Consider the following 21,889-nt stretch of genomic DNA (forward strand, 5'->3'; position numbering starts at 1 on the left):
CCGTTAAAATTAAAGGACCAATTCGTCCAGCGAGTTCCTCACTACAAATACCTTGGTGTAACGACTGATGACAGGCTCAAGTGGGATGAACACTTGAAAATAATTAGGCATAAGATGTGCAGATGTACATATTTTTTATCAAAACTCTCGTTTAGAATAGATAAAACCCTCTGCACATTATTTTATAGAGCAGTAATCGAAAGTGTTTTGTCATTTTGTATAACAGCTTGGGGAGGTAATTGCTTAGCAGTGGAAAGGAACAAAATAAATTCAAATATTAAAAAATCCATTAAACGCTTTATAAATGATGTTGACGATGTAGATCTTTTATACGAGAAATTTTCTATAAATAAAATAACTAAAATATTAAATGACCAGTATCATCCACTAAGACCATCAATTATTATGTCAGAAAGAAGTGGTCGCCCTTTCTCTATTTCAACGAAAACAGAGAGACACCGAAAATCTTTTCTGCCGTCCAGTATTAGGCTTTATAACAACAAGCAATAATCATTTTATATAATTATTTCTCATTTTTACTTTAAAAAAATATAAATATTAATTTATTAATTTATTTGTTTTGCAATCTTTTCAATTTTCAATTTATAGTGACAGTTTTAACTATTTTACAATGTTGAAATTATTCATATTATAAAGCGCAGCTCTGGTTATAGAGCTGCTCCTTTTATATATATATATATACATCCTATTTCCATTGTATTTTTATCTTATGTGTAAATTATAACACGTCTGTACAAAAAATCTCCTTTTTGGGATGCAATAAAGTATTATTATTATTATTATTATTATTATTATTATTATTATTATTATTATTATTATTATTATTATTATTATTATTATTATTATTATTATTATTATTATTATTATTATATTATTATTATTATTTATTAGTAGTAGCAGTAGTAGTAGTAGTAGTAGTAGTAGTAGTAGTAGTAGTAGTAGTAGTAGTAGTAGTAGTAGTAGTAGTAGTAGTAGTAACAGTAGTAGTAGCGTGAAACAGACAATAGCAACTACGGGTTACCGCAAAAGTACTTTCACCAATGTCTAACGGACCCAGCTACGCAATCATTACTGGGTGGACATGGAGTCAGTCACCAGCCATTATCAGTGTGAGAATAACCCTATCTTTGCAAGCTCTTAGCAAACGATTATCTGTCCTTTGTGTGGTATCACATTCCCCTGAGAACTGGAAGATCCAGAGTTCGACTCCCAAACATGAGAGACGCTGGTGGAGTCCATCAAAATTGGTCTAAACTCAGCGTGGTTCAGCGGTGTCTCTTTCAGCAAGTCACCATGCTTTAGAAGGGGAAAGTTTTCTTAAGGATCTATTCCAAAAGAAGACTTGAATAATCCAGGCGTCAGCCACAGAGCAGCGCCGCAAAGTGAGCAGGTCTGTCATCAGAACGCAAGTATCGGCCTAGTTTGACATTAATTCAATGTACAAAATGTTGCGTTGGTTTGAGAGTATTTCCATTAGGACAATGAGCCCATAACAATTTAGGTTATCAGACCTGCAAATAAGTATATGTCGCTTTAGCCCGTTTTTCATAAACTGCTTGGACGTAGGGCTATGCGGTCTTGTGGTATGACACCCGCTGTCGGATCGGAAGATCCTGGGTTCTACCCTCACTCGACGCATACTTGAGTCCTTGGAAAAGGATCCTTACTCATATTCTTTCATAGTACTCAGGTGTAAAATGGGTACCTGGGCGTTAACAGTGCTGTCTCTGTGCGAACAATTGTAATATCGCCTAACAGGCGTCATGTCGCGTCCTACATGTTACATGTTGCTATTTGTCAGGGATCTTGTAAAGTGCTTTGTACACGTTTAGTGGATATTCCGCTATATAATAGCTAAAGTATTTATTTTAACATTGTTATGAATGTTGTTTCACAGGGGAATTTAACATTATTATGAATGTTACAGTGGAATTCAACATTATTATAAATGTTGTTTAAAAAGGGAATTAAGCATTATTATGAATATTGTTTTACAAGCGACTTTAACATTAATATTAATGTTGTTTTACAGGGGAATTTAACATTATTATGAATGTTGTTTACGAGGGGATTTAACATTATTATGAAAGTTGTTTTACAAGAGAATTTAACATTATTATGAATGTTGTTTTACAAGGAAATTAAGCATTATTATGAAAGTTGTTTTACAAGGGAATTTAACATTAATATGAATGTTCCAGGGGAATTTAACATTATTATGAATGTTGTTTTACAAGGAAATTAAGCATTATTATGAATGTCACAGGGGGATATAATATTATTATGAATGGTGTGTTACAGTGGAATTTAACATTAATATGAATGTTGTTTGACAGGGGAATTAAAAATTATTATGAATGTTGTTTTACAGGGGAATTGAACATTATTATGAATGTTACTTTACAGGGGACTTAGGGAAGCCAAAGCTTGCTTCATGGATCTAAAATGCGAAGAGAACATGGCAGAGTCTGTAAAGACATCTATTGACGGATTGAACACGGCCCTACAAGCTTGTAGTGGCTCTGGAGGTGGCAGTGGTGGAAGCAGCAGTGGCAGTAATGGTGGCTCCACAGGTAATAAGTGCGGCTATGTGGTCTAGTGGTATGACACTCGCCTTCGGATCGGAAGGTTTTTAGTTCAAGCCTCGCTCGGCGCATAAGTTGAGTCCTTGGAATATTCTTCACTCTTTACTCACTTTCTGTCACCGTACTCAGGTGTAAAATGAATACCTGGTCGTTAACAGCTTCGCCTCTTGTCCTAAAACAATTGTAATATTATCGCCTAACATGCGTCATGTCTCGTCCTCAATGTTTAATTTTTGCTGTTGGTCAAGGACCCCTTGTAAAGCGCTTTGAGCACTTCTAGTGGATATTGCGCAATATAATATCACAATTTTGATTATTTTTTTAAATGTAATTATTCCAACCGGAAACGATCTTGAATGCTGTTCATGTAAGAGTACCAGACAAAAAAAGAAAGAAAAATACAAGAAATATAATCCCCAAATCAGTCTTCTACGACCTGGGATCGAACCTCAGACCTTCTGATTACCGGCCAGACGTGCTAGCATTACACGACAGAGAGATCTGGGAGAAAGACGTGATTTTTTTCTTGTATTTTTATGTCTTGCTTGAGCCTCGTCTGATGTCGTTTCCAACACGCCTTATATCATGTTCCCTTACACCCGTGCCTGCGACACATAGTTGAGTCCTTGGAAAATTACTCTTTATTCACATGACCATCATGATCATAATCATTACCATCATCATCATCATCATCATCATCATCATCATCATCATCATCATCATCATCATCATCATCATCGTCGTCGTCGTCGTCATTGTCGTCGTCATCACCATCATCATCATCACCATCATCATCATCATCATCATCATCATCATCATCATCATCATCATCATCATCATCATCATCATCATCATCATCATCACATTTCCAATACATTTTCATCCCCAGAAAAATGCACCTCACAAGACTACATGGCATGCAAGAAAAAAGGATCGGAAGATGACGTTTGCCCGTAAGTCATTGTGAATGTTACTCACATACGTTATAATGGAATTTGGGGAACTTGCCTAGGTAGTCAAAATTCAAGTAAATTTCATCTATAGATAGTATGCGCTTGGCTAAGAAGCTCATAACATTGCCATCCGGAAGTATAACAGACCAACACACAAAACTGTGTGTATCCATGAACGTTTATAGTCGGGTTAATACAGTTCAGTGAGCATTACTCATAAACGCAGATGGCAAAAAATAATAACAAAGACGTGAGTGACGTCATCTTCGAACTATCTATATTTTAGATTCCAATGGAATAATATGGAGGTATTGAGTGAATGGCAGTATCTACCAAATTCAGTCCCTTAGATTGTGGACAAAGACAAGTGACAATGACCTTTCCACACTGGTCTGGTATCTCCGTGTGTTAAGGCGTTTTTAAAAATGATTTCTGTGATTTTGTGAGTTTTGTTCACTCGTTGAAATCATCGAGCCCTGAACAAGTGTTTGCATGTAAGTTGTCTTCGTAAAAGTTTTCACTGTGTTGGTTACACCCAAGGTACTGCACCTGTGAAAACCGCATTTGCCTAATAGATGGTGTGAGCTGTGCTATGAAACTCACAACATTGCTATCCGGAAGTATAACGGAATTAACACACGAAACTATGTGTACTCTTGAACGTTTACAGTCTGGATAATACAGTTTCGTGAGAATGACTCATTAACATGGTTGGCAAAAAAAAAAAAAAAAAAAAAAAAAAAAAAAAAAAAAAAAAAAAAAAAAAAAAAGAAAAAAGAATAACAAAGACCTTAGTGACGTCAACTTTGTTCTATCTATATTATCAAATTATATTTCATTTTATTATTATTATTATTATTATTATTATTATTATTATTATTATTATTATTTTATTATTATTATTATTATTATTATTATCATTATTATTATATTATTATTATTATTATTATATTATTATATTATTATTATTATTATTATTATTATTATTATTATTATTATTATTATTATATTATTATTATTATTATTATTTATCATCATTATTATTATTATTATTATTATTATTATTATATATTATTATTATTATTATTATTAATTATTATATATTATTATTATTATTATTATTATTATTATTATTATTATTATTATTATTATTATTATCAAGTTATTATTTCTAGAGAGCTTTTTGTGATTAGCTCTCACTCACTTTTATCAACTAGACTATAACACAGCGTTTTGTGTCCTGCAATGTATTATTTGGCTGACGGCTGTTTTGAGCATTGTACCTAAACGCATAGCATCAATGATCTTCTGGTATTTCTCTTGCTCTTGTGCACCTATATGTTGCATTTTCGTATGATACTCGCGTTTGAATTGGAAGGTCCTAGGTTTGAACCTCACTCAGCCCACAGTTGAGTCCTTTGGAAAAGGTTCTTTACTCACATTCTCTCACAATACTCAGGTGTGAATGTAATACTTGACTGTCAACAGCGTAGTCTCTTTGTCGGACAAAAACGTGTTGTATCGCCTAACAGGCGTCATGTCACGGTCTACGTGTCACGTGGTCTTGTTGGTCAGGGACCCTTTGCAAAGCGCTTCGAACAAGTTTAGTGGATATTGTGTAATATAGATAGTATGCGCTTGGCTAAGAAGCTCATAACCTTGCCATCCGGAAGTATAACGGACCAACACACAAAACTCTGTGTAACCATGAACTGTTATAGTCTGGTTAATACAGTTTAGTGAGTATTACTCGTAAACGTGGATGGCAAAAAACAATAACAAAGACAAGAGTGACGTCAACTTCATTCTATCTATAAAAGCTTAATTTTTTTTTCTTCTTATTTAAGCCCTTCCGTTTTATTTGTTTTTCTTGTTTTGTTATACAGAGCTTACAAGTGTGTTGTGCAGCTGAACAAGGATTGCGGTACTGACATATTCGACAATATGGGTGAGACAGCCAAGAAAGCTTTCGAACAGGCGAAGGAAAAATGTAAGTCACAGAATGATAATTGATCTTGTTATTTCTGGCGCTGTATTGGTGCAGTGTGATTCGGTACGTGGCAATCTTATAGTCTGGCACTAAAACCGTGGCCTTCGTGAAGTTATGGCCTGACACTGACCAAAAAATGACGTCAAAATGCCAGTCTTTTGCCACAAAAGAAAACAAATCGTGAGTTGAATTCAATAGTTCAACCAATAAAATAACTTGTTTCCATGAGCTCTACTAACGACAACTCACTAGGCGGTGCAAAAAACAAATAATGACGTCAAACTACCAGTCCTTTTGGATTTCAGTATCAGGCTATAACATAACGATGGCTACGCTAAAACCCACTAACACCCATATTCCGTCGTCATTTTTAGGTTTGTGACCGGCCTAGTAAGTTGTATTTAGTAGTGGTCAAGGAAACAAGTGGTCCCATTGGTTGAACTGTTGAACACAATTCACGATTTGTTTTCCTGTGTCGCCAAAGACTTGTCTTTTGCCGTCATGTGATCAGTATCAGCGTCGCCATCATTATGTTTTATAGATAGTATGCAGATGACGTCACTCAGGCCTTTGTTATTGTTTTTGCCATCCGCGTTTGTGAGTTGTTCTCACTAAACTGTATTAACCAGACTATAAAAGTTCATGGTTACACAGAGTTTGTGTGTTGGTCCGTTATACTTCCGGATGGCAATGTTGTGAACTCCTTGGCCAAGCGCATTCTATCTATAGCATGATACTGAAACCCAAAAGAACCCACTAACACCCATATTCCAAGATCATTATTTGGTTTTGGCACCGCCTAGTCATTTGTCGTTAATAGAGCTCATGGAAACAAGTGGTCCCATTGGTTGAACTGTTGAATGCAACTCACGATTTGTTTTCTTTTGCGGCCAAAGACTTGTCTCTTGCCGTCATTTTTTGGTCAGTGTCATGCTATAATTTAACGAAATCTACGATCATAGATGCTACACATGTCTGTAATTTACTCACAACAAACACACGGAATACACCAGCGAAATCAAAACTACGTGTAACCTAAAACGTTTGTATTACTATTCAAACATTTACTTAGTAAAACTGATCATCCAAATGTGTTTTAAAGACAATCATAAAAAAAGAAGACCACTTAGCAACACAATGGGCATGATCTACAGATAGTATGCAGATGACGTCACTCAGGCCTTTGTTATAGTTTTTGCCATCCGCGTTTGTGAGTTGTTCTCACTAAACTGTATTAACCAGACTATAAAAGTTCATGGTTACACAGAGTTTGTGTGTTGGTCCGTTATACTTCCGGATGGCAATGTTGTGAACTCCTTGGCCAAGCGCATTCTATCTATATTCCCTTTCCATGTGCTCGAGATCTTTGGTCACATTGCAAAATGTGCTCAAAATGAGCTACATAGTGAAAAGTGTTCACAGCTTTTGACAGATTTAGAATCACGATTGGTCATTTTGTTCAGAAAGAAACATGAGTATGTGTACAATTATCATAAACAAAACAGCGTGTTCACATTAATTTGTTAAGAAACATCAAATCGTTGGACAACAACAAATCATATGATTGATGACTTGGTTGGACGAAAACATGAATATAGATCGCTCCCATCAAAACCATCCATTCTCGTTCTTTTTCCTGTCGAAAGAATCTGCCTAGACACGTCATGCCACTAAAACAGTGATGCTTCCTTTATGTAAACCATTCATTGGTAGATTTTCCTACCTTTTGAGATTTTCCATGTTTAAGATAATTTGAAAAAGTAAACTTTATTTTAAGCATCAATTGGATTCAATAGTCTGATGTCACGTCACCCAGCAACGGCGGCCATCGTGGTTCTAAACAAAGAAAATCTGTACTTTTTATTCTTCATGCTGGCTAGAACTTTTCATATGTCTTGTGATCAGAATGTGTATAAGTCAAAACATGATCAGATTTATAATGTTTTTTTTTCCCTCTGGATACCCTTTTATGCTCGTCGGAGAAATATTTCATAAGGGCGTCCGCCATTGTTCCGATAGTTTAGAGCCAGTTACTAAGTTACTTAGCGTCATTACGAGGGAAGTGACGTTACGACTGTTGAAGCGTATTGGCACCAAAACTTCCTTAGATTTGTGTGAATTTGGAGTTTAAATAATATGAAGAAATATTAGATCGAATGAGAACAAGTAGTAGAAAGAACTAGTTACATACACACTCCAAACGATTTGGGAACCAAAAGAATGGAGGGTGTGACGTCACCACAATTCATCCCTTTTTAATATTGTCTCGTTTTCTTTTATTCCCCAGGTGGCTGCGCCAATCTCCGACCCTCCATTCTTGCTCTCCTGGTCTCAGCCATCATCTTCGTCTCCCGTTCTTACTGTTAATCACTCATCAACAACCGATCAAGGAGTCAGTGCGTGTTTTCGTCTAATTTGATTGGCTGCTATTAATAACGAGTGTTCTAATAAAATTGATTGGCCCTTATATATAGCGCATAATCTTAAAATCTGATTGGTTGTTCATGATAGCGTATTAGTCCATTGTTTTATATATATATTATATATATATATATATATATATATATATATATATATATATTGTTTATGTTTGTCCTATTCTTTATAAATCATTTATTGTCTTTTGTCATTTGCTTGTTTGCTGTTTTTTGTTGTTGTATTTTTTTTGTTTTAAAAAAAGTATTTTGAGAGCTTGGTTGTTTTGTGAGACGATTTTGTGACTGTTTTACCTTTCATTTTTGTTTTGTGCTGAATGAAATGTAACAAAATAAATGTATTATTAAATTAAAACCAACTGAAATGAGTCGGTCTTATTTATTTATTTATTTATTTATTTATTTATTTATTTATTTATAGCTATTCGTCTTTATAAAAATGCTTTAAGGGTGTGGGGGGGGGGGGTACGTGTTTTTGTTTTTGTTTTTGTTTTTAATGTATGAATCATTTGAGCTTTATGAGCCCCTCCCCCTGCCCCCTCCCCCAACCTTCTAACAACTGTATTATTTATATTATACGTGATCTATCACGCGATCTATAAAGTGATTTATTACAGTAATAAACGATAAAGGAGACGACAGGTTGTAATTCAAATTTCAGTCATGATGTTTGACGTAACAATTGAAGGAGGAATGGGAAAGGAAGAGGAGGAAGAGGAGGGGAGGAGGAGGACGAGGAGGAGGAGGAGGAGGAGGAGGAGGAGGAAGAAGGGGAAAGGAAGATGAGGAGGAAGAGGAGGAGGAGGAGGAGGAGGAGGAGAGGAGGGGGGGGGAGGAGGAGGGGAAAGGAAGAGGAGGAGGGGGACGAGGAGGAGGAGGGGGAGAAGGAGGGGGAAAGGAAGAGGATGAGGTGGAGGAGGAGGAGGGGGAAAGGAAGAGGAGGAGGGGTACGAGGAGGAGGAGGGGAAAGGAAGAGGAGGAGGGGTACGAGGAGGAGGAGGGGAAAGGAAGAGGAGGAGGGGTACGAGGAGGAGGAGGGGAAAGGAAGAGGAGGAGGGGTACGAGGAGGAGGAGGGGAAAGGAAGAGGAGGAGGAGGAGGGGGGGGGGGGGGAGAAACAACTGGCAAAAAACAGGTCAGAAATAGTGAGTGTGACGTTGGTAGTTTACGAGTACAATAGAAATATGCTTGAAGTCTAGGGTTTGAAATCATTGCTGTCTCTCTCTCTCTACCTCTCTCTATCTCTCTCTCTCACCCCCTTCTCTCTCTATCCCCTGTCTCTTGCTCTCCCCCTTTCTCGCTGTCCCCCCATCTCTTTCTCTCTCTCTCTCTCTCTCACTCTCTCTCTCTCTCTCTCTCTCTCTATCTATCTATCTATCTATCTATCTATCTATCTTTCTCTCCCTTCACTCTCTATCCCCATGTCTCTCGCTCTCCCCCTTTCTCGCTGTCCCCCGCCCCCCCCCCCCCTCTCTCTCTCCAATATCAACTAAACGTGCTCAAAGCGCTATACAAGGGATCCCTGGGCAACAGCAACACGTAACATGTAGGACGGACATGATGCCTGTTAGGCGATATTACATTTTTTCGGACATAGACAAAGCTGTTAACGACCAGATACTCCTTTTACACCCGAGTACGGTGAGAGAATGTGAATAAAGAGCCTATTCCAAGGACTCAACTATGCAGAGAGCGAGGCTCGAACCCATGACCTTCCTCTTCGAAAACGAGTGTCATACCACTATACCACCTAGCGTTACTGTTAAATTTTGTGTTTTTGGCGTCAACTCGGAGATTAAGCATTGAAGTCGACTGTACCTTAATGTCATAATAAATGTTGACATTAGTTGTTATACACAGCTCATGTCCTGGACTTATCACGTAGTATGGAGATAAAAACAAAACAACATGAAGGGAAAAAGGCAAACACATAAACACGCGCGCGCACAAACACACACACACACACACACACACATGTATATATATATATATATATATATATATATATATACAGACACATACAGAGAGAGAGAGAGAGAGAGAGAGAGAGAGAGAGAGAGGAGAGAGAGAGGAGAGGAGAGAGAGAGAGAGAGAGAGAGAGAGAGAGAGAGAGAGAGCTTTGAGCACGTTTAGTACATATTGGAGAGAGCTTGGAGAGCGAGAAAGGTGGGAGACAGAGAAAGCGGGGATAGAGAGAGATGGGAGACAGAGAGAGATGGGAGAAAGAGAGAGAGAAAGAGGAGAGAGAGAGAGAGAGAGAGAGAGAGAGAGAGAGAGATAAACAACTCCCAAAACTAATTGTATATACATGTATATCGGACGTGCACCTATTTGCAGGTCCGTTAACCCAATTCATTATGGGCTTATCATTATTCTCAAGACATGAAACAAAATGTTGTCCATCACAACAATGTTAAACCAGGCCTACTAGTGCGATCGGATGGCAGACCAGAATAAACGTATACACGTCGATGCATACATACATATACATAGGCACACAGACACACACACACACACACACACACACATACACACACACAACACTGGACAAATACATAACGTTGTTTTCTTACGAAGTAAAGAAAAGAAGAAAAAAATTGAGCTTTTATATAGAGCAATATCCACTTAATGTGCTCAAAGGTCTTTACAAAAGGGTCCCTGACCAACAGCAACACGTCTGGGGAACAAGACATTGGCGTCTGTCAGGCGATATTACAATTTTTTTTTTCCGACAGAGCTAGAGATAACGCTGTTGACGGTGAGTTACTCATTTACGAAGTAGGAATAGGCTTCAAAAGTCGTGACGTTACTTCCCTTGTAATGACGCTTAGTTACTTAGTAACTGGTTCTAAACTATTGGAACAATGGCGGACGCCATTATCTCCATCCCCGAAGTTATGAAATACGTCTCCGACGAGCATAAAAGTGTATACTGAGGGGCGAAAACATTATAAATCTGATCATGTTTTGACTTGTATACATTCTGATCACATGACAAGCGATAAAGTTCTACCCAGCATGAATAATAAAAAAGTACGGACTGTCTTTGTTTAGAACCAAGCTGCTGGTTGCTGGGCGGACGTGACATGACATCAGACTATTGAATCCTATTAGAAACTTTCTAAAATTTAAAAAAAAATTCGAGAACAAAGGGGCAACCGTGGCTCAGCGGGAAGCTCTTTGCTTCGAACCCAAAAGGTACCGAGTTCGACTACCAACCTTGTTGTGTGTCCTTGAGCAAGTCACTTTGTCATATCTCACTGCGGCTGACGCCTGGGTTATTCCACTCTTCCCTTGGAATAGAGCCTAAAGACTACTCAATTTCCCTTTGGGGATGAATAAAGGGAATTTTATTGATTGATTTATTTATTTTTAATTTATGTAAAAATCGTCGAATATATGCCAGTTATACCATAGAAGGAACGATAGCGACGTCGGTCATCTCACTGTTATGGATTTTAGACAGCCATTTTAGTGAGAAGTTCTCTTCCTGAATAATGTCCATCAGACTACAATCTTGAAAGACTACATACAGGTCTATGTGTGTCGCTACGCTACATCCGGCAGGCGGATACATATTATATACATATATATATATATATATATATATATATATATATATATAATATATATATATATATAATATATATATATATGATGCGTGATTTTCCAAAACTCTCTAACTCTGTTTGTCCCATTAAAAAAAAAAATTGAGGGTTATTTCCCTTAAAATGACTCATTCCGTCTATTATTTCATCATATTATTATTTAAACTCCAAATTCACACAAATCTGAGGAAGTTTTGGTGCCAATTGATGCTTAAAATAAAGTTTACATTTCAAATTATCTTAAACATGGAAAATCTCAAAATGTAGGAAAATGGACTTAACGACTTTTTGGAAAACTAGCCTTCGTGATTAGATAAGAGGTAGATAATGATACAGTTGAGATAAGAATAAAATATAAAAAGACAAGGACTGGAAATTTCCACCACTTAGGGCCACTCGAAAATAGATGATAAGAGTGGTCTTGGGGTAATCTGAACCGGAAACAGACACACACACACACACACATAACACACATGCACACAGAGCATGCGCAATGCGTCGATGTGTTATTCTCCTTTTCTGCCACTTAAAGAAGACAACACAATTTTGGTCCAAATTTGGTCTTCACGTATGCGCTGAAAACGCGGCTTAAGTTTGTTCCATATTTGTCACCAATCGACTCATAACGGTAAGGCATGAGTTCGAATCACTATTCGTGATATTAGAAAATCAAGGGGAGAGATCTATATACAAAATTTAGTCCAACCTAGCCATCGATCACATGATTTGTTGGTGTACATAGATTGGACATTTATCAATAAATGTAAACACGCTGCATTGTTTATGACATTTTAAAACATACCCAGTAGTCATGCTGGGCAAAATGACCAATGGGAATGATCTGTATTCATGTATTCGTCCAACCTAGTCACCGATCTTTGTTGCTGTCCAATGATTGGATATTTGTTAGTTTTACAAAACTTGTAAAGATGAGTCATGCTGAGCAAAATGACCAATCATGGTGTTAGATATTATTTCAAAAACTGTGAATACTTTTCACTATGTGGTTCACTTTGAGCACATTTAGCAATGTGACCAATGACCTCAGACCATAGAATAGATCAATATAAATCATCTCAATACGCTTCAACAGTCATGACGTCACTTCCCTCTTAATGACGCATGGTAACTTAGTAACTGGTTCTAAACTATCGAACAATGGCGGACGCCCATATGAAATACTTCTCCGACGAGCATAAAAGCGTATCGAGAGGAAAAAAAAACAAATAAATCTGATCATGTTTTGACTTTTATAGATTCTGACCACAAGGCATATGAAAAGTTCTAGCCAGCATGAAGAATAAAAAGTACCGATTCTTTTTGTTTAGAACCACGATGGTCGCCGTTGCAGGGTGACGTGACATCAGACTATTGAATCCAACTGGATCATGGGGGAAAAGCTACGCACGTCAAGAACCAAAATCGTGGATCTACAGATGACATCAACATGTCCGAATCTTGTCCCAATCCTTCGAGACAGCAAAAAACATTCATTGCGTTTATTAAAACAACCGTAGAATCAACATTTTTCTTGATGTTTCCCCGAAAAATAGTATACACAAATATCAATAAATGAATATTGATTGTGGTACACAAGGAACGGAAGTGACGTCATTCAGCTCTTTGTTATTGTTTTTAAAGCCACTGTTATGATTACTTCTCACTAAATTCTACAAATCAGACTATAAACGATCAAGGTTACACATAGTTGTGTATGCTGATACCTTTTATCCCGTTGGCAGATGTTGTGAGTGTTTTACCTAAACGCACAGCATCAATAATTGCAGACTTGCACCTTTTATACTCCGACTGCTACAGGCTTATAAATTTTACGCGTTTTTTTTTTTTCTCGCACCTGATATAGCAATATACCAATCAGATGACTGTATCTTTTAATAATTGCCATGATATGTCAGAGAGCTCTGTTCAGGATCCACAGATGGAAATCACTTATTCTTTTTTTTAGCATGATATGTCAGAGAGCTCTGTTCAGGATCCACAGATGGAAATCACTTATTCGATTTTTTAGCATGATATGTCAGAGAGCACTGTTCAGGACCCACAGATGGAAATCACTTATTCGATTTTTTAACATGATATGTCAGAGAGCTCTGTTCAGGATCCACAGATGGAAATCACTTATTCGATTTTTTAACATGATATGTCAGAGAGCACTGTTCAGGACCCACAGATGGAAATCACTTATTCGATTTTTTTAACATGATATGTCAGAGAGCTCTGTTCAGGACCCACAGATGGAAATCACTTATTCTATTTTATAGAGGGGGTGGCTGGGGGGGGGATGGGGGCTTTTCAAAGGAGTCATTCTCTTTGGGTCAGAGACTTAGCGAACAACCCTTGACCACATCAGCCAGGATACAAACTTTTGTCAAAATTTGGGACTTAGTGGGTCTCATTATCGGGTAATAAGTCTCGATTGCTCCGACCAAGCCGCAGTCCAACATGTAAGACCCCGAAACCGCAGAGCATCTAGTTGAACGGTGTGTTGTGACGAAGCTTCTGGGTAGTTACGCGACGGTGCACGAGTGCGGTAACGACTTTGCTGAGTGGGTCGATCGATGTCTTCTTCGCCAAATCCTCAAGTTGAAATGGTTTGACAAATAGGTGACAAACACTGACCTGTAGACAAGAACAAACCAGGAACAAATGGAAGTCCAGGTCAGGCGCAGAATCAGAAAGTGACGACGGGTTGGTTGGCCAAACCCTGTGGAAAGAGCCCTGTAATGTAATATAGCCAAGCAGGTTCTCGAATGGAACCCACAGGGCAAGAGGAAACGGTGTCGTCCAAAACAGACTTGGGGGAGAAGCCTTCACCAAGATTTGTGCGTCTCCAATCTTACCTGGAATGAGGCAAAGCTCTGTGCCAAGGACAGAAGAAGATGGAAGAGTGATGTTGAGGCCCTGAGCTTCGCCAGGAGCCAAGAGGCTCAACTAATTAAGGTATGATATTATATATATATATATATATATATATATATAATATATATATATATATATATATATATATATACTTTCTTTAAAAAGTATAGCATTGTTGAGAACATTGTGCTTATTTGAGTCAATAAAAAAATTGATACGGCGCACAACTCTACTGAAAGATTTGAAAAATAGAAATGTATTTTTTACATATAGATAAACAGATAACTTGATTTCCTTTTATAATTTAAAGTCAGTTTGAAAGTTCGTTAAGTCAAACAGATATCATAAAAAATTTACCGAAGACACTAACATCTCATGGCCACACCCTCAACTCTATCTGTCCAGTTGAGTCCTTACTTCCGTTGTGTTGATTTAGCGGTGATCAGTGTTGTTATGCAGTAGTGTGTTCTCATTGCGTGTATGTTTGTGTGTGCGTGTGTGTGTGTTTATGTGTGTGTGTGTGGTGTATACATATGTGTGTGTGTGTTTTGGAATGTGGTTGCATGGAAGAAAAAAAAAGGGGGGTGGGGGGGAGGGTGTCCATCAAGTAGAGAAATTCTTGAGCAAGGGGGGGGGGGAGGGGTGTGTGTTTGCTACGAACTGTCAGATTGGCATTTTTCAGCAAATCGTGGCATTCATAGTGATATAATTCAGTTGATCACATGACGGTATTCGGATTTACAGAAATTTTAAACAAGTTTCACCGATTAACAACATCAACTAATATTACTGCTGATATTACTGTCGTTTTTATCCATCGATGTGATAATTATTGCCCTGGGAAATATTTGGTTAAACGTTTCGTCAAACTGTCAATTGGATCTGTCTAGCTTCTAGCCCAAACAAACCAAAAGTAGAGATTCGGGGACTTGATATTTTTCGCGTCCGCTTCAGATTTTCATTTGACCTCACATAAGTAAAGGGGAGACATTCCGAAAGCTCCTACATCCCCAGTATTCATTCAATTTGTATTTTCACCGTTGATCTTTTGTCAGGCGTTTAGTTATTCACTTTGTCATCAAATAAAAGCGTTTAAAAAACTCTAGAACAAACCTTGATAGATTTGTGAAAGTTTAAAATTTCCTAATTTGACCATTGTTTTGATTCTCGGCCGCCATTCTAATTTGTGAAGTATTGAAGGTAGTGCAAAGCAATCCCAAGAAAAGCGTGGTAAAGACTTGCGACTTATTGATATTGATATCTACTGACTGATAAACTAAAATCATGCCGAATAAAGCATGGCAGCGACGACAAGCTCCTCGATTAAAGTGTGCATCTAAGTCAAGAAAATGATTCTGACAATATCGAATGAAAATAGTTCTTTCCCCGCGAAATTGCGGGCTTTTCACTAGTATATATATATATATATATATATATATATATATATATATATATATATATATATATATATATATATATACATATATATATATATATATATATATATACATATATATATATATATATATATATATATATATATATATATATATATATATATATATATATACATTTATCAGTGAACTGTGTTAGTGATCCAAAAATGTAAATCACTTATTCTTTTTTTTTTGGTTTGTTTTTGTTTGTTTTGTTTTGTTTTTTTTTTGGGGGGGGGGGTTTTTTGTTGTTTTTTTTTCTTTTTTTTTCTTGTTTTTTTTTTTGTTTTTTTTTTTTGGGGGGGGGGGTTGAAATACTTATTAATGCGTAAGCGAGGCTCGAACAGGAGCTGCCTACCCGAAAGCGAGTGTCATACAATAAGACCACATAAAGTCGCACATATATTATGAAATTGAATACTGCCTGCATTTTGATGATAGCCGTATTATGATATGAGTGAGCTCTGCTATTGATTCACAGTAGGTGTCTATCACTTTTCTGTCTTTTTTTTTTTTGGCAAATGGCCAAATTGTTCATGTCGTGCTGTCGGCTTGAGATTGGATTGGGGTCAGAGGTCAAACGATAACCTACGAGAACCAATCAGATGGCTGGAAATTGACCGGTATAGAAAAAAGAAACCCCTCGTAAGGGGGGAGGATTCGGACAGAACGACGTGCACCTGTTTGCAGGTCGGATAACCTAAGGCGATGAGGGCCTTGTTTTAACCGTCTCCGTACCAACGACAGGAAAATCGTCACTTCCTTTACGATACAACCAATATTTTTCTTATTCACTCTTATACATCATAAAATCTAAAGAAAATGAACAGTGTGTTGAAGAGCGTGTTTTGCTAAAGAAATTATGTATGGCAATAACTTACTGCTATTGTGTTTGAGTGATAAAATATCTATTTTTGTGTCGGTTGGTGTGAAGTTTTGGGGAAAATCCTTAAAATGGCGGTAAGGAGAGAACGAAATGGTGTTGAAATGGACAATATATTACAACGGCGGTTTGAGAGTATTTCCTTCACAACTATCGGCCTAAAACAACTTGAGGAATCAGACCTGTGAATGCGTTCACGTCGGGACCGACCGGACCATAGCTACATTTTGACAATGCCTAACAGCCGACTCAATCCGCGCGATTAGAAATGACAATAATTTGACAGAGTGTTGAATGAAGTTATAGACGGAACGAAATTGACGTCACTCTACTCACTTTCTTATTATTGTAGTTCATTTTTGTGATTAGTTCTCAATATTATTTTATCAAACTAAAAAACGTTCAAGGTTACACATATAGTTTTTGTGTGTTGGTTCGGGATATCCTGTGGGCGAATGTTGTGTGTATTTTATCCAAACATATTGCATTGATAATAATAATAATATTTTCATCCCTCGACATAAATGATTTGACTCTGTTCAAATCGTGAATAATACTCACAGTCTGTGGGATTGATTATTTGGGATAAAATGTGTCTTGATTTTAGAAGAAAAAGAAGAAGAAGAAGAAGAAGAAGAAGAAGAAGAAGAAGAAGAAGAAGAAGAAGAAGAAGAAGAAGAAGAAGAAGAAGAAGAAGAAGAAGAGGAAGAAGACCCAGTGCCCTTTAACAAGGCATCGAACAACAGACAAAATCTTACCAAGCCACGAATAATCGGAAAATTGATTTTTTTCCAAGGCCCCAGACAGTTGATTTATACACCAAGATACTCAAAGAGCGTCATTTCCTTGAATTACTGAAGATAATAAATCCATGTCTAAGTACAGCAGATAGTTTTGTTGCTAATATTGTTGTTTCAGTGCGGTAAAATTGCTTCTTTTCTTCCTTTTTATTGGCCGCAGCGCTCTTTCATAATAATATACGATGTATTATAAAGTCAAAGATTATGTGCCCAATAGACAACAGATTATTCCATATGCATCTTATATATTAGATCTATTGTCCAGACTGCTCTTCAGGCCAGTAATAGGATCCTGTGTTGTGTACGATTGTGGCTCCCCATTGGTAAAATGCCTCTAAACATCTCTATCCATCAGTCTGTCTATCTCACTAGGACGCCTCTAAACATCTCTATCCATCAGTCTTTCTATCTCACTAGGACGCCTCTAAACATCTCTATTCCTCAGTCTTCTATCTCACTGGGACGCCTCTAAACATCTCTATTCAACAGTCTGTCTATCTCACTAGGACGCCTCTAAACATCTCTATTCATCAGTCTTTCTATCTCACTAGGACGCCTCTAAACATCTCTATCCATAAGTCTGTCTATCTCACTAGGACGCCTCTAAACATCTCTATCCATCAGTCTGTCTATCTCACTAGGACGCCTCTAAACAGCTCTATTCATCAGTCTGTCTATCTCACTAGGACGCCTCCAAACATCTCTATTCATGTCTTTCTATCTCACTAGGACGCCTCCAAACATCTCTATTCATCAGTCTTTCTATCTCACTAGGACGCCTCTAAACATCTCTATTCATCAGTCTGTCTATCTCACTAGGACGCCTCTAAACATCTCTATTCATCAGTCTGTCTATCTCACTAGGACGCCTCTAAACATCTCTATCCATCAGTCTGTCTATCTCACTGGGACGCCTCTAAACATCTCTATTCATCAGCCTGTCTATCTCACTGGGACGCCTCTAAACATCTCTATTCATCAGCCTGTCTATCTCACTGGGACGCCTCTAAACATCTCTATTCATCAGTCTGTCTATCTCACTAGGACGCCTCTAAACATCTCTATTCATCAGTCTGTCTATCTCACTGGGACGCCTCTTAACATCTCTATCCATCAGTCTGTCTATCTCACTAGGACGCCTCTAAACATCTCTATTCATCAGTCTTTCTATCTCACTAGGACGCCTCTAAACATCTCTATCCATCAGTCTGTCTATCTCACTGGGACGCCGCTAAACATCTCTATTCATCAGTCTGTCTATCTTACTAGAACGCCTCTAAACATCTTTATTCATCAGTCTTTCTATTTCATTAGGACGCCTCTAAACATCTCTATCTATCAATCTGTCTATCTCACTAGGACGCCTCTAAACATCTCTATTCATCAGTCTTAATATCTCACTAGGACGCCTCTAAACATCTCTATTCATCAGTCTGTCTATCTCACTGGGACGCCTCTAAACATCTCTATTCATCAGTCTGTCTATCTCACTAGGACGCCTCTAAACATCTCTATTCATCAGTCTTTCTATCTCACTGGGACGCCTCTAAACATCTCTATTCATCAGTCTGTCTATCTCACTGGGACGCCGCTAAACATCTCTATTCATCAGTCTGTCTATCTTACTAGAACGCCTCTAAACATCTTTATTCATCAGTCTTTCTATTTCATTAGGACGCCTCTAAACATCTCTATCTATCAATCTGTCTATCTCACTAGGACGCCTCTAAACATCTCTATTCATCAGTCTTTATATCTCACTAGGACGCCTCTAAACATCTCTATTCATCAGTCTGTCTATCTCACTGGACGCCTCTAAACATCTCTATTCATCAGTCTGTCTATCTCACTAGGACGCCTCTAAACATCTCTATTCATCAGTCTTTCTATCTCACTGGGACGCCTCTAAACATCTCTATTCATCAGTCTTTCTATCTCACTTGGACGCCTCTAAACATCTCTATTCATCAGTCTTTCTATCTCACTCGGTCTATCTGTCTCTCTATCATTATATGTCATTTTCTCACTCTCTTCAACTTGACTATACAGAACCGATCTCTTTTCCTATCTATCGATCTTTCAGCCAATATGACAATATCCTATCTCTCTCTCTCTATATGCCAATCAATCTATCTGTATATTAAATATCTATATATATATATATATATATATATATATATATATATATATATATTTCATCCATTTATCTATCCATTAATCTATCTATATATCAAACTAACAGTCTATCCGTCAGTCTATCCATCCATCAATCTATCCATCCATAGATCTATCCAACTATCTGTCTAGCTGTAGAATATTGATTTTCCAAAGGGGTCCAGACAGTTCGATATACAAGCCATGGAACCTTGTGGTGTGGTCCATTCAATATCTGATGCCTAAAACTACTCTCTCTCTCTCTGTCTCTCTCTGTCTCTCTCTCTCTCTCACACACACAAACATACATACATTTTCTCTCTCTCTCACTCTATCTTTTGCTCTATCTCTATCGCTCTCTTTATATCTAGCTCTTTCTCTATATGTCTCTATATTTCACTTTCTCTCTCTCTCTCTCTCTCTCTCTCTCTCTCTCTCTCTCTATCTTTTGCTCTATCTCTATCGCTCTCTTTATCTCTAGCTCTTTCTTTATATGTCTCTATCTTTCACTTTCTCTCTCTCTCTCTTTCTCTCTCTCTCTCTCTCTCTCTCTCTCTCTCTCTCTCTCTCCCTTTCAATTTCTTTCTCATTCTCTCTCTTTCTCGCTTACTTGATCTCTCTCTCTCTCTTGTCGTGGTGGGGTTGTGTGTGTTGTGGTGTGTGTGGGTGCGTTTTGTTTGTAACCACTCACTCACTCACCCACTTCTCTCTCTCCCCCCCCCCTCTCTCTCCCTCTCTCTCTTCTCTCTCTCTCCCTCCCCCCTCCCAAAAATCCTCTCCCCCTTATCTATCTTCTATCATCTATCTATCATTATCTATTTATATATCTATCTCGTCTATCAATCACTATCTATCAATTATCATCTATTATCTATCTATCTATCTATCTATCATCAATCTATCATTATCTATCATCTATCTGCCTATCTATCTATATAACTTTCTATCTATCTTTTTTCTATCTATCTTTTTTCTATTTTTTATCTACTATCTATCAATCTATCTCTCTATCTTCATCCTATCGGGACTTGGGTTTTTTAAAAGGGGACAATTTTAAAAATTTCTTGCTAACCCTTTTGGGATATGAGATTTTTCTATCGCAAAATTTCCCCAGATCTAAGGCCCCAGGGTCCGAGGGGGGGGGGGGGGGGGGGGGGGGGGGGGGGGGGGGTCAGAAAAAATATATCGACTGTTCCCGGGATCGATCTTGGTCTCTTTATGTGTGAACCTAGTACTCTACCCCTAAAACTATCGGGGGATTTCTTTTTAGGATTGGGGCTAATTTAAATAAATCGATGGACGGATTTTCTGTCCAAATTCTTTAAGATGTGTTGTTTTTTGTTTTGTTTTTAAAGAGAACGACAATGCCTGGTTCTGCCTAGATTTATCTCCCTTTATCTCACAGGAAGACAATGATGATCCGGCATATGGTCTGCCGAACCGTGGAAATATAACCATATTTAAAAGTTTTGGGCCGAAAACCGTCCTCAAATATCGTCGTTTAAAGACCCCATCTTGCAAAAAAATCTAAAACCGGGACTTCGCGAAGTCCCCCTTTTTTGGGTTTGATTTTGCTAAGAGGGGCATTTAAAAAGATCGTTATTTGAAGGGGGGAATTTTGGCCAAATTTTTAAATTATGGTTATTTTTTTCCCCAAAAAGCAGCCCACTTTGTGAGAATAATGTAAGTAAAAAAAGATTGGGGAATTTGAAAGCAATTAGAAGAGGGGAAAGAGAGAAAGAAAAGAGAGCAGAGAGAGAGAGAGAGAGAAAGAGAGAGAGAGGAGAGGGGAAAAGGGGGGGGGAAGAGAGAGAGTTTTAAAAGAGAATAAAGACGAGATAAAAAAGGGGGATGATAGAGAGGAGACAGGGGAAACAGGAAGAGAGGAGAAGAGGAAATGAAGTGAAGAGTTAGAAAGGGGGGGGGGGGGGGAGGGAAAGAGAGAAAAAGGGAGAAAGAAAAGATGCATTTTAATCTTTTTTTAAAAAAAAAAAAATATTATATAAAAATTATATATATAATATAATATAATATATATAAAATAAAACCCCCCACAATCTGCCTATTTATTTTTTAAAAACCATAGATTGTATTAAAATATTTTGTTTTCCTTGAAATTCATCTTCAAAAAATTGGGGAAAAGCT

The 21,889-nt window shown here is 37.5% G+C and overlaps 2 protein-coding genes across 2 annotated transcripts in view; one reads left to right on the top strand and one right to left on the bottom strand.

Annotated features, from left to right (window-relative positions):
• The window catches only part of LOC144978875 (uncharacterized), a 42,348-nt gene extending 34,005 nt beyond the window's left edge, over positions 1–8,343 (top strand). The window contains exons 3-6 of the mRNA XM_078925461.1: positions 2,428–2,594; positions 3,496–3,559; positions 5,446–5,549; positions 7,837–8,343. Of these exons, the coding sequence (XP_078781587.1) occupies positions 2,428–2,594; positions 3,496–3,559; positions 5,446–5,549; positions 7,837–7,916 (415 nt within the window). The 3' untranslated portion in view covers positions 7,917–8,343. The remainder of the gene's footprint in view (positions 1–2,427; positions 2,595–3,495; positions 3,560–5,445; positions 5,550–7,836) is intronic.
• Positions 1–21,889, bottom strand: part of LOC144978874 (uncharacterized) — a gene marked incomplete in the record, with an annotated part of 149,669 nt that overhangs the window by 74,093 nt on the left and 53,687 nt on the right.

The sequence above is a fragment of the Berghia stephanieae genome, chromosome 8 (assembly GCF_034508935.2).
Source record: "Berghia stephanieae isolate SIO BIC M18660-M18661 chromosome 8, UCSD_Bste_1.3, whole genome shotgun sequence".
Lineage (NCBI taxonomy): Eukaryota > Metazoa > Mollusca > Gastropoda > Nudibranchia > Aeolidiidae > Berghia > Berghia stephanieae.